The sequence below is a fragment of the Microcaecilia unicolor genome, chromosome 1, assembly GCF_901765095.1.
Source record: "Microcaecilia unicolor chromosome 1, aMicUni1.1, whole genome shotgun sequence".
NCBI classification, from domain to species: domain Eukaryota; kingdom Metazoa; phylum Chordata; class Amphibia; order Gymnophiona; family Siphonopidae; genus Microcaecilia; species Microcaecilia unicolor.
In genome coordinates this window covers 103,882,482-103,896,656 of record NC_044031.1, presented here as the reverse complement: position 1 = coordinate 103,896,656, position 14,175 = coordinate 103,882,482, and the positions used below count along the sequence as shown (strand labels likewise).

Sequence of the window (14,175 nt, the reverse complement as noted above, 5' to 3'; positions counted from 1 at the left end):
CTGGCTATGCCTTGTGTGACAAAGCTTGGCTTAAGAGCTTGTTGGTTCTCTAGGCCTTTCTGATCTGTGGAGGGTGATGCACCTAATGGAGAGGGACAATACTTCTCCCTGGTGCATAATTCTCATATAGAACTTTAGCTGGGCGATGGGGATGTGTTACAAGCTACCAGGGGAGTTCCATTCAGGCCTGTACTTGGTCTGAATATGCGCCGGTCTGCTTGACCCTGAGGTTGAGCAAGTATGTGGGCTTGCAGTACTGGCACATGTCAGATACTTCGCTCTCAGATCCCCAAAATGTGGTGTATTTACAGCAGGCTGTCCAGGAGTATGTAGCATTTAATGATACTGAGGATATTGATCCTCGTATACTCTGGGATGGCTTCAAAGCTGTGATGCAGGGGCGCATTATAGCTCTTCAGGCTCATCTGCATAAACAGCATAAGGCTCAAGAACACTCTTTCTATAATCAAATAGCTCAGCTAGAACTACAGCATAAACAAGACCTAACTGATAAGCAATGTTTAGAAAGGTTGCATGCCCTTTGCTGAATGAGGTTCAGATGGGTGAGATTGCCAATCAGTTGCAAAAGATAAAGAACATTTTGAGTTTGGCAATAAAGCCAGTTACTTCCTTGCTTTTAAACTTAAAAAGAGGGCTCAGCATAATTTTATTCATTCTATTAGGACACAGACAGGGGAGGAGTACACTTCTATGGCTCAGATCTACCAGGAGTTCTCTCGCTTTTATGACAATCTTTATACACTGGAAAGTCTTCTGGAGTGGGCCAATATTTTGGCCTATTTGGAGTGGATTTGTTTGCCCAGTCTGACCCAGGGGGAGGCTGCTCAGCTGATCCTCCAATCGATCTGGAGGAAATCTATTATTAGGCCATTAAAGAATAGCCTAATAATAAAGCCCCTGGCCTGGGTGGCTTTACTAATACATTTTATAAAATCTTTGGTCCCTCTGCTGTGGTGGGATTTTGTGGCATTCTATACAGCACCTGAGCTTTCTTACTCTTAGCAACTTGTGGCGGTAATGGTGCCTTTAAAGTCGAGCAGGGACTATCTCGCTCCATGATACAGACTATAAGACTGTTACAGAAAATGTGGCTAGACACCTCCAGAGGGTCCTCCCCCGGCTTATCCATAAAGATCAAGCCAGTTTTATTCATGGGCGACAGATGTTTGATAATGTTCACTGCCTACTTCATCTACTCCAACTGGCTCAAGTGGACTAACAGCCGATGATACTCCTGCCGATTGATGCTGAAAAAGCCTCTGAGTGTCTTAGCCCTTCCTGTTTGCAGTGATGGATAAAATTGGTTTAATTGGCCACTACTTAGCATGGTTATAGTTGCTATATGCACATCCCTTGGCAAGCCTTCACATTTATGGTTCCTATACTAAACCCTTTGACCTTTATCATGGCACCCACCAGGGTTGGGCAGTCTCACCGCTTCATTTTGCCATATTGATAGAGCTATTAGCCAAAAAGGTGCAAACTGACTGTACCGCTAAAGGCCTCTTCACTGGGTCTTTGGAGCATAAAATAATGTTATTCTCTGACGATATTCTTTTCATTCTGACTGACCCTGTGGGATCTCTTGCTCAAGTCTCAGAAACCCTGACACAATATGGGGAGGTTTGGGGTTTTAAAGTGAATAATCTAAAATACTCAATGTTAATTTGCCAGCAGCCAAAATGCAGAATTTACAACAACTTTTCCGTTTTGCATGGGCTAAAAAATTCACTAAGTATTTGGCAGTATTACATAGTAACATAGTAGATGACAGCAGAAAAAGACCTGCACGGTCCATCCAGTCTGCCCAACTGCCATTTTGGAGGGTCTTTACCAGGTCTATTTTCCCTCCAAATTGTGGGAGCTATTTGAGAAGCTAGATCGCGGGGAGGACCTTACTATTTCATGGCTGGGTCATATTCAGAAGATAAGAGATAAGATGCTCCAAAAAAAAAACTTTATTGAGGTCCTCAATAAAGTTTTTTGTTTTTTTTTTTTGGAGCATCTTATCTCTTGTCTTGGATTGATCCCTTGAAATCGTTTTTCCACTTGTTTCTTTTCTGTGTTGGACTTTTGTGGAATTTTTGGACCTCTTTCGTTTTTTTTTTTTGGGTCATATTCAGGCAATCAAAATGATGTTGTTACCAAAGCTTATTTATTTGTTTTTGACCCTACCCCTGCAAATTCCCCAGTGGCTTTTTCATCAACTTCGTAGAAAAGTATTTGCTTACATTTGAAGTTAAGTAGCCCCTAAGAGTGGGAAGACGCATTTTGCAGCAACCACAGCTTACGGGGAGCATGGGTGTCCCGAACGTTTTTGTTATATTATCAGGCAGTCCAATCGCATGCTCTGGCTGATTGGATTCTGGGTACTTTGAAAAAAATAGGCTTGTTGGCAACAGGCATGGGTGGGTGCTATCCAGCTGTGGGTGGTCGCCTGGTTGACAGAAAGATCTTCTTTAAGTGGGACTGGCCACCCTTTACCTGGTGCACGATTTGCATTAATTTTTTTCCAACTTGCCTTTATCATCCTTAGACTTCACTTCAATATATTCCCCAATTTCTGGCAGGAGTGGGGGATTTGACCTTTCAACACTGGGCCAATAAGGGCCTGTGGACCTTGGGAACATTTGGGATGAGGTGGGAGTTCCAATCCTTCTCGGATCATCAGGATGAGTTTGTCCTGGAGCCATGGAATCTTTTCCACTATCAGCAGGCTACAGCTTTCATCTACCATTGGGCTTGGGGTGATCTCATTCTAGCAAAAACTCTTCAGCGAGCTATCAGGAGGTGGACAAGGAAGGGGCAGTGTATCTTTTGCTCTTTCATTCCCCACTCCAGAAGTATATTGCTTGATGGGAACTAGATCTTAATTCTGCTTTTGCTTCAGAGTGCTAGGAGAGGTTTTTTGTTTGTTTGTTTTTAAGTGCTCAGTAGCTAGTAATATAATTGAGAATGGTTTAAAATTTTTTTTTCATCGCTGGTACTATACACCCGAGCATCTAGTTCGTATGAACCCTCAACTTTCTACTCAATGCTGGAGATCTTGCAGTGGATGGAGTACCTTTTACCATATATGGTGGACTTGCCCTAACATTGAACCTTATTGGACTGCTATTTTGGACTTGCTTCAACAGTTGCTTGGTAAGCCCTACCCTACCCATCTAAAGTGATACATTGTTTACTCCATTTTAAACACTCAGAAGGGCCGAATACACCAGGATCCTGGTGCATTTTCAATCAGAAGGGAAGAATACACCAGGATCCTGGTGCATTTTCAATCAGAAGGTCTGAATACACCAGGATTCTGGTGTATTTTAGATCAGAAGAGATTAATACACCAGGATCCTGGTCTATTTTCGATCAGAAGGGATGAATACACCAGGATGCTAGTGTATTTTCAATCAGAAGGGATGTGGCCCTTCTGATGAGAAACAGAACTGAATCTAGGTGTATGCTGCCGCTCAGACAATAAATACAGCTGGATTTAGGTGTGAGCAGCCCTTCCAGAAAGTTTGACATATGCAGAGTTTCTGCTGTGCCTAGCAGGTACAATAATTTTTAATGCTGTTTTGATGATTTAAAATTTTATGTTATATGTGCATAGGGGAAGCTTTAAAATAAATGATATTTTTGTCAAATTTAAAAAAGATGACACACAAGCATTAAAACTTTTGCAAGTATTTTTATAGAGGATTATCTTTATTGTCATCATGAAGAAAAAAGCAGGCATCTAGCGCTCCAATGAAAACCACAGTGCAGCACAGGAAATAAAGCAGCTTCTGCAGTACTGACAAATATATTTTGAAAATAACCCTCCCCCCCTTCATAGACCCTTGAAAATTCCACCAGCCCCCTAAAACTCCTCTTAGATATTCTTCCCCCCCCCCCCCCAAATCCCCTTACAAGAGAGAATGCAAATCTACTTTGCTATTGTTTTTGACAAATGGAGATGGCTGCTGTAGGGGGACCAGCTTCAACTTTATAGTCATACTATCTCCTGTGGACCAGATAAGCTTATCCCATTTCCCCTAATTTATCCTCAATGAAATAAGAGTTTTCAGTTTTGGCACAGTATAAGACATCACAAGAACAAAATATAAGAAACCCACTGGACTGCATTAGGGGCTTATAGCCCATGTAGGTATGTTTAAACAAAAGAGATCTGCATGAAACAAAAGATTTATTTTTATTTGGACATATAAAACCACTTGTCCCTGACACATGCTCAAAACAATCCATTTGTGTATCTAAAAGATAATCATGTGATTCCATGTGCCACAATGAAAGGAGAGTTTAATTCTACTTCCATTTAATTTCAATATATTCCATCATCTTTATAACACCAGACTTCCCAAGACAGATTGCAACAACAGTTAAAATGAACCCATTAGGAAACAAGATATCCTCACTGAAATCTGTCCATCTATATTGCACAGAATAGCAGTGAAGAAAAATTACTACAAACTACAGAGTTTATAATTGCTGTTTCTAACAGTTACAATACATTTGAAGCTTTTTTTATTTAAGTTATAACAATTTACTTTTACAAGCACTGAAATAACTTGCCAGAAACAGAGAAAATAACACACGAGAATTATTTAAATCAGGTAATTCTATACTCTTCCTTAGACCACAAAATAGGGAGAGTGAAACAAGACAAGGAGATCAATTAAATAACAGCAAACAAAGGAAACGTGGTATTAACCTGATTATCCCCAATTATTTATCTGAATCATTATTCCACATTGATCATCTGGTTGGCTTCTTCAAACCCAAAATGGTGTATAGTCAATTTATTTCGTTGGAAACATACTTATTGTCCAATATTAGTGGAAATAATACACCTGATTTCATTTTTCTCTCTTTTAAAACCAGAAATTATTTAACAATACAAACACTTGAGTCTCTAATCCAGTTCCCACTGATTAAGGTAATCCCAATTTCACAGGCTTCACTCATTTTTAATTAATATACTAAGAGGAATAATTTGAGGAAAAAACTTTAGGAGTCATACCCGGAACTCTGGGAAAACAACAATCTCGATATTAATCTGTAATAATATTCATTTTGTTCAAATTTTTCTGGTTTATTATCATTTTCAAAATCTTAACCGTTTCCTACTCCTGTAGAATTTCATTTGCAGTATCAATTTTTCATTCTCAAAGGATTCGATTAGATTATCCATGTGGCTCACTAATAAGATTATATCTGAAGCAAAATTATTTACTACCACCGTTAGGTCCTGGAGCGCCTTCCAGATGATATTCAACGTAGCCTCCACGGGAGCCAAAAACTCCAAGCTGATAACTCTTACGGGTTTAGAAGTGGCACCGCCAACACGGGTTCAGCTGTAAACGACTTCCGATTCAGCATACACTCCTAACTCACTCCTCCACTCCTTTGGACATTGTGGTTAAATGATTTGAGAGCGATGAAGTTGTTTACAGGTCCAAGAGCATCGACACTCCTTCACCAGTGCTAATCAAAGCACTCAACAACCCAGTCATCTGTGGGCAGCTCGTCACGCAGCGGTCCCACACTTGCTACACAGGGGGACAAAACACTGGCCATCGGCAGCTGATACCCCATTGTCCCCTTCCTCTCAGTTAAGGTAACTGCAAATACAGAAAGGCAATTTCAAGTAAACAAAGACAGAACTTCAGAGGACAGCTGGGCCGTTGAGCATACGAGCTTCAGGTCGCCATCTTTCCACTCTCTCTAGTTTGGGATACTCTTTGTCTGGTTTCTCCTTAGAGGCCTGTCTGATATGGGTAACCCTTCGAAGCAAACACCCGCAGAAGGTGATCTCTCCACAGGAGAACCAAAGACAAACGAACAAACAGTGGATCCAACGAAAGTCCCTTCAGCATAGCTCCCTGAGTCATTGAAACACAGAAGCCCCTCCACCACTACAAGGTGGTGTCCCTTCGGAAGGGTTGAAACTTTTTTTTAATGATATTCAGTTATGTCTTTTATCTTTCACCTTGTAAGGCATGCCTATCCAACTGAAACAGCTTTAGGCTTGTTACAAATGGACCAACAATAAAGAATGACAACGTGGATCAAACAACTCATAGGTTGATTGTATGGCAATCACGGCTGCGCGGGGGAGTGGAAAGAGAGATTAACCAAAAGGCTTACAGTGGACTAGATAGGCTCACTTCCACTCCAGTCTATTAAACCTCCTTGATAGTGAATGACAAAGGGCCCAGGAGAACCTGGAAATAGAGGACTACTAGAGAACCAAAGCGCTGAGTTAAAGCAGTGGCGATCGTCAAAACAAAGAACCGTTCCAGTCTTAAGGTAGTGCTTAACAGATCCGGAAGATCCCAGGGATCCCGCAGATCTGGCTTTTACATCATCCTGGTTTCGGTACATCATCCTGGGTTCTAAGCACCGCCAATGTTGAATAAGCTTTCTAATTGATCGAAAGAAGAACAATTTGTATTGCTTGGCACCCCCAATGATTTTGATACACTAGCTCCTATGAGCACAGAAACGTACTAAATCTGTACAAAACACCAGCTCTAGATTACCAATTTACAGATAGAGTCTCAGCTTCACCTAGGCTCGTTGTCAGTGATACGGGATGAAAATGAGAAGTAACCCCCACCCCTAAAAAAAAAAAAAAAAATCCCCCAAGCATAACCAGACCACATCGTAACTACCGTGCTGCTTCCTCCGAAACAGCTTCATTATGAATAGAAAAACCGGCGCTAGATACCTCCTCCCGGAAGTGCAAACTCACGCCCCGGCCCGGAAATACTACAGCTCAATTAGGTCATCGGAATACGTCACCTCCAGTCCACCTACCAGGAGTCGGAGAGGCCATTTTGGCTGCGGTCCGCAGCTGATCGGCTGGTTAAGGTTTAGTGGCTGGGGTGGTGGTGGCAGGGATAGGGACAGGGAAAAAAAAAGTGAAAAAGAAGACCTTCCGGTTCTCACGCGAGTATCGGACGGATACAGAGTAGCAGCCAACATGTTTTCTTTGTACAGCACTGTACAGCCACAGGTAAGAGCGAATGGCGGTACTCGGTGTTTGGGAAGGTTGTCACGAGTTTGTCAGGTCGAGAGAGCTGAGAACGTGTATGCTTCCGACTTGTTTTTACTCCGAGTCGTTATTTATGTATGTCGCCAGCTTTATTCGCCCGCTAGACGTGAATGGCGCGAGCGCACGTGACGCAAAAGGCGTCACAAGGTGGGGGCGGGGCCTGATATTTTGTGATTTGTCGGGAGGACAATTGAGGGATGATGAACAAATCGCTTAATCCTCCGTTGCCTCAGGTACAAAAACTTACATTGTGATGTGAGCCCTCTAGGGTCAGAGCAAGTATCTTTCATATAATGTGTACAGCGTTGCGTACACTAGGAGCGCTGTAGAAATAAATTAGTACAAAGTAGGAGGAGGATTTCGCTTATTTTGGTTGTCATTGTACCAGGTTTACTGGATATTGTAGCATTGTTTTTGTCTGGCTTTACTTGGAGAATGGCTTCCTTGAGTTCTGAAGTGCATGTTTTCTCTCGTGGTGAAGCTCGATTGAAGTTAGTCCCTGGTTTAGCTGCCTTGGGCCATTTTTTTTCCCTTTTTCCATATCTTTTCACCTGTTCTCACCGTTCTGTCAAAAGTGTGTATTTACTTGTTTTATCGGATTTATGTACTTATACAATTCAAGAGTTGTCTCTCTTCAGGGCAAAGTTAACAATATTCCAAAATGATTTTTTTGTGTTTGAGACCCCAATCACGAGAACCCTCATCCGCACTCTTATCTCTCGCTTAGACTATTGCAACTTGCTTCTGGCATGTCTCCCACTTAGCCATCTCTCTCCTCTTCAATCTGTTCAAAATTCTGCTGCACCACTAATATTCTGCCAGTGTCGTTATGCTCATATTAGCCCTCTCCTCAAACTTCACTGGCTTCCTATCCGTTTCCACATAGAGTTCAAACTCCTCTTATTGACCTATAAGTTTCACTCTGCAGCACCTCTCCACTCTCATTTCTTCCTACATGCCTCCCCGGGAACTCCGTTCATTGGCTAAATCTCTCTTATCTGCACAGTTCTCCTCCACTGCTAACTCCAGACTCCGTTCCTTTTATCTTGCTGCACCATATGCCTGGAATAGACTTCCTGAGCCGGTACTCAAGCTCCATCTCTGGCTATCTTCAAATCTAAGCTCAAAGCCCACCTTTCTGATGCTGCTTTTAACTTCTAATCCTTATTCACTTGTTCAGAACCCTTATTTTATCATCTTCACTTTAATATTTCCTTATCTCTTGTTTGTCCTGTTTGTCCTAATTAGATTGTAAGCTCTGTCGAGCAGGGACTGTCTCTTCATGTTCAAGTGTACAGCGCTGCATACGTCTAGTAGCGCTTTAGAAATGATAAGTAGTAGTAGTAATCTCACTATTCCCCCCCATTTTGACACAGTGAAGGAGTTCGCTCGATATTGGGGGTGTCCAGTACCTACAGATCTGGCTCCTATTGTGTGGGCACCGTATTTGTGAGACCTTAACAGCTTACCTGAATTTATGGATAAAATAAGTATAGTTTGTAAGTTAAAAAATACATAAGTATTGCCATACTGGGTCAGACCAAAGGTCCATCAAGCCCAGCATCCTGTTTCCAACAGTGGCCAATCCAGGTCACAAGTACCCGGCAAGATCCCAAAAATGTACAAAACATTTTATGCTGCTTATCCCAGAAATGGTGGATTTTCCCCCAAGTCCAATTTAATAATGGTCTATGGATAATGTTCTCTGAGTGATAACTAATCAAGTATGATTTTTACAGTATTGATATTAGTGAAGATGTGATGTATTTTTCAACCTATTAGTGTCCAATAGACTGATAGTTCTTATCTCCCACTTTCTCTGCTACTTTGTGGTGTTAATAAATCCCAACAACTAAAATAAATATAGTAACTACTGTTCCAACTTTTTGATCACATCTTTTGTCAACAAATTCTACAGTTTAAATGTGCAGAGATCGGAAATACCAATACAGACAACAAGCCAGCCAGTGAACCCCGAGGTACAATTTAGGCAGCCAGTGAACCCCGAGGTACTCAGCAGGGTGGCGGGAAGCCGGCGAGTGCCATGAGCCATGGCATGAGACTGAGAGGCACTGGACTGCAGTCTCCAGCTTTCCATACCCTCACTGCCATGGCCTCGCGTCAAGACGTAATGACGTCAGAAGGCGGAACAATGAGAGGGAAGGGAACACTGGAGGCCAGCTGAGCTGACATTAGGCAGCCATCAAACCCAAGTTACTCAGCAGGGTGGCGGGAAGCGTGTGAGCGGAATGAGCAATGGCGCGAGATTGAGAGGCAAAGGAAAGCAGCCTCCAGCGTTGCATTCCCCCTCACTGCCTCGCCCTTGCGTCAAGACATAATGATGTCAGAGGGAGGAACAATGAGAGGGAAGGGAACGCTGGAGGCAAGCTGAGTTGACGTTAGGCAGCCAGCGAACCCCGAGGTACTCAGCGGATGACACAGTACACCAATTGCTTAGGTACACAACATGACAGGCGGAGTCTGGGACGGACAGCCCAACATTTGCTTACTTAGACAAGGGATTCATATATATCTGAAAAATAAGGATGGTATCTAAAGAAAAAAAAAGGAGAAAGAACAGAGAGTGAACTCAATGCCACACTCTCTCTCACACAGACACACACTCTCTCTCTCTCACAGACACACACACTCTCTCTCTCACACACACTCTCTCTCTCTCTCTCTCACACACTCTCTCTCTCACACACAGTCTCTCTCTCTCACACACTCTGTCTCTCTTTCTGTCTCACACACACACTCGCACACAGTCTTGCAAATGTAAACAACCATTATATTTGTAATAAAACTTTTTCAATTTCTGCGTACTCTTTATCTTTTAGAAAATACTATAAATAAAAATCACAACAAAAGACAGATAAAAAAAATACATAGAGAAAACAATCCGCATCTCATACCCCTGAAGCATATTACTCATACACCCTTCCCAATTATTCCTTATCATCACAGCACATTTCTCCTAACAGTTCCCTTAAAAACCTAGTCTACCATATAAGGGAGTTTCGCACTTATATATAGTACATATGTCCTGTCCAGTGCATTCCAGGATGTACCGGGCAGGGCACTGCCATTTTGGAGATGACTGCACCTGGAGGCAAGAATGAGTGAGCATCGCTCCTTCCAGATATGGGGGTTGGGGGTCCCACTAGACTACCAGGGCTTTTTGACTTTGGAGGGAGGGAGGGATTCAGCTCGGGGGGGGGGGGGGGGGCATTGACCACCACGGCATTTTAATTTTTTTTATTTTTAGGGTTGAGGGAAGGGGGTTGTTTGGGAGGGAGCTGTGGCATTTTGTTTTCTTGTTTTGTTTTTTTTTTCTCAACTTTCCTGTCAGTGCCTGAGCCAATTACTGCTCAGGTACTGACAGGAAAGTTGACATTCCTTGCGATTTTAATGCAGCAGTCATTAGTTTGAGCATGCTGCATCTGTTTTTTTGTGCTAAGTTCGAAGTAGATTAAGGACTCTACTGTGAACCTTTAAGCATCAGCCCTCTGGAAACGAGACCATTAGGTGTGAATGATAAACCGTAATGATGAACACTGTCTGTACAACATCCCCAGTTAATCTGAGGAGTAGTAGATTAATCCCCATGGTTACATGTGATGCTGCCACTGAGCAATTGGGCTGTCCCAGAACAAATCAAACATATAAATGGCAAGTGACCGACTCATTCGCAAATGCGCAGTAGAGACTTCCCTCTCTGTCCCGCCCCCGCGTAAATACGTGATGACGGGGGGGGGGAGGGACAGAGAGGGAAACTGCACCGCCGAGGTTGCTGCCGCCGCCCCTCCACCCGGCCCGGGCCCTCTCTTCCCTTCTGAACTTACACATCCATTCGCCGAACGCAGCAACGCACATCAGCTGAGCTGCACTGAGCCCTTCCTTCTTTGCCTGTGGCCCCGCCCTCCTGTGACGTAACGTCAGCGAGGGCGGGACACACACAGGCAGAGAAGGAAGGGGCAGCTCAGCTGATGTGCGTTGCTGTGTTCGGCGAATGGATGTGTAAGTTCAAAAGTAAAGAGAGGGCCCGGGCCAGGTGGAGGGGTGGCGGCGGCGACTTCGAGGGGGGGGGAAGCGGTGGCGACTTCGCGGGGGGGAGGGGAGCGGTGGTGACCGCGGGGGTAGGAAAACCTCAATACCAGCCCGTTTTTACGGGCTCAACGGCTAGTATTTTAAATAAATTGACTAGAAATTTAATCAAATTCCTTTGGAACATATATAATTAAACTGATGGTGTTTCTTTTACCTCATTCTTTTTTCTAATCTTTGCCAGGTAACTGTTCCCTTGAGCCATCTCATCAATGCCTTCCATTCGCTTAAGAGCTCTTCCTCATCAGCCAGCACAGCGTCTCTTCAGTGCCTACAGAAGGATGTGCCTCCAGAAAACGATGTTCCAAGCAATGAGGTAATATTTCAGTAATGAGGCTTTTGGGCTCATTTTTGAAAGAGAAGGGGACCCCAGGGACGTCCTAATCGGTATAATCAAAACCCGATTTAGGACGTCTCCAACTGCACTCCGTTGCAAGGATGGCCAAAGTTAAAGGGGGCGTGTCGGAGGCATGGTGAAGGCGGGACTTTCCTAACACTTGGACGTCTTTGACCCATAATCAAAAAAAGCAAGGACATCCATGACGAACACGTGGACATTTTCACCTGGACCTGTTTTTCTTATGACTAAGGCACAAAAAGGTGCCTGAAATGACCAGATGACCACCGGAGAGAATCGTGGATGACCTCCCGTTACTCCCCCAGTGGTCACTAACCCCCTCCCACCCTCAAAAAAACATCTTTCAAAATATGTTGTGCCAGCCTCAGGTGTCATACTAAGGTCCATGGCAGTGCATGCAGGTCCCTGGAGCAGTTTTAGTGGGTGCTGCAGTGCACCTTTAGACAGGCGGACCCAGGCCCATACCCCTCCTACCTGTTACATTTGTGGAGGGAACAGTGAGCTCTCCAAAACCCACCACAAACCCACTGTACCCATATATAGGTGCCCCCCTTCACTCGTAAGGGCTATAGTAGTGGTGTACAGTTGTGGATAGTGGGTTTTGGGGGGCTCAGCCACAAGGTAAGGGAGTTATATTCCTGGGAGCAATTTCTGAAGTCCACTGCAGTGCCCCCTAGGGTGTCCGATTGGTGTCCTGGCATGTGAGGGGGACCAGTGCACTACAAATGCTGGCTCCTCGCATGACCAAAGGGCTTGCATTTGGCTGTTTTTGACATGGATGTCTTTGGTTTCGAAAATCACCGAAAGTCAGAAACGTCCATGTCTAGAGACGACCAAATCTAGGGACGTCCAAATTTAAGGATTTGGACGTCTCTGATGGTATTTTCGAAATGAAAGATGGAAGTCCATCTTGTTTAGAAAATTTCCCCGCCCCTGGATTTCGTTGTTTTGCAAGGACGTCCAAATCGCAATTTGGACGTTCCTTTCGAAAATGCCCCTCTTTGCCTCCTTAATTGAGCATCCAGTTTTTTTTGTTTTGAATTTAGTTTAAACATCGGGTCTGACACTTTACTACCTTACTAATTTGTAACTTGGTAATCATTTATTTAGCTCATGTTTTAATAGTGAAAAAAGAGGGGAAACTGGACTTCTCAATTTTTAGAGTTGTAAAGTAAACACATTTTGTGTGTTTATATGTTTGGACCAATATAAATTTTTTAAAATTAACTTAGTATACTGTTTACCACAAAATGCTCTAAAGCTGTTTACAATCTTAAAACATTACATACTTTAATTATAAGAGAAACTCAAATGGGAAAAGAACTGGAACATTTGCAAAGTTTTAAAGCAGCAGTGGCTAAAGACAAGATTTTGCTGAACAGATGGATTGAACAGATAGAAAATTAAAATAGAAGGCTGAATTTACGAATATTGAATTTTCCTAAAATACCTGGAATTTTGCCTATTGATTTATTTAAGAAATTCCTGATTGAAAATTTAAAAATGCCTAAAGAAGCTATTCCTCCTATAACAAAGCTATATTATATACTGCAAAAACCAAGCATGAAAGAGGGACAACATGAACACGTAAATGAACAGCCTAATATTGATGTTGATAATATTTCTGCTGTCCTGGAGCAATCAATTGAAATAATAACCATCAGAGCCACTTTGCTAATCACATTTGTGTTTGAACGGGACTTAAATGCGATCTTGAGACTTTACTTTAAATTACCAAAGACCCCTTTTTGTGGGGAGAAAATCTGGATTTATCCCGACGTAACCCGACAGACCCAAGATAGGAGGAAAGATTTTCTGAAAATGAAACAAGAAGTCCTGAAATTGGGAGGGACATTTTTCCTCGCTTACCCCTGTAAATGTTTGGTCTGTTTTGCCGAGACTAAATATTCCTTTTTTGTACCAGAACAGTTGAAATCTTTTCTAGATACTAAACAACTGAGATAATATAAGAATTATGCGAAGCCACCATGGGTAGCCTTATTATATGCTAAGTTAATCCACAAATAATTCTTCTCAAGTTTTGACTATGTCCCCGAATAGTGGTCTAAGGAAACGTTGAATATATATATAATATGTTATGAATAATAATGTATGATATTCCTTTTTTTGGCTTATATTTAATGCTGTATTTCTGTACAAGTAGAATGCTTGTTAAAATATAAAATTAATAAATAGATTTAAACGTAAAACATGACATACTTAAAAATATGGTATGTAGAACAGTATTTTGAGATGCATAGTATATATGTCCAAAAGTCTCCCTTTTATTGTAGGGCCAGTCTAGGAAAGAAGAAACAAGCTCAATGGGGGAGAAGCAAGCAACGTTTTTATGTGAGGGCAATGGGAGGAAAAAGTTCTTTGAGCTAGGGCTAGTCTGAAAGTAGCTGACACCATAGGTAGATCTTCAGCCATAGGCGACCAACACCAACATAGTCCAACATCTCCACTCTTCTTTTCTCTATCCCCCCCCCCCCTCCCACCCTCCTCAAGTATTCAGCATCATTCTTTTCCTTCCCCACTGCTGGGTCAGTGCCACTCTTCATTGATGTTGCTGCTGCTGAACTGCCTCTGCAGAGTCTGCCCAGGCCTTCTCCACTAAACAAGAATATGTGTG

The 14,175-nt window shown here is 42.7% G+C and overlaps 1 protein-coding gene across 1 annotated transcript in view; it reads left to right on the top strand.

The window, feature by feature from the left end:
- The first annotated feature begins 6,840 nt into the window (after window positions 1-6,840).
- YME1L1 (YME1 like 1 ATPase) overlaps window positions 6,841-14,175 on the top strand; it is a 141,074-nt gene continuing 133,739 nt past the window's right edge. Inside the window, 2 exon segments of the mRNA XM_030199278.1 lie at window positions 6,841-7,036; window positions 11,367-11,498. Of these exon segments, the coding sequence (XP_030055138.1) occupies window positions 7,004-7,036; window positions 11,367-11,498 (165 nt within the window). The 5' untranslated portion in view covers window positions 6,841-7,003.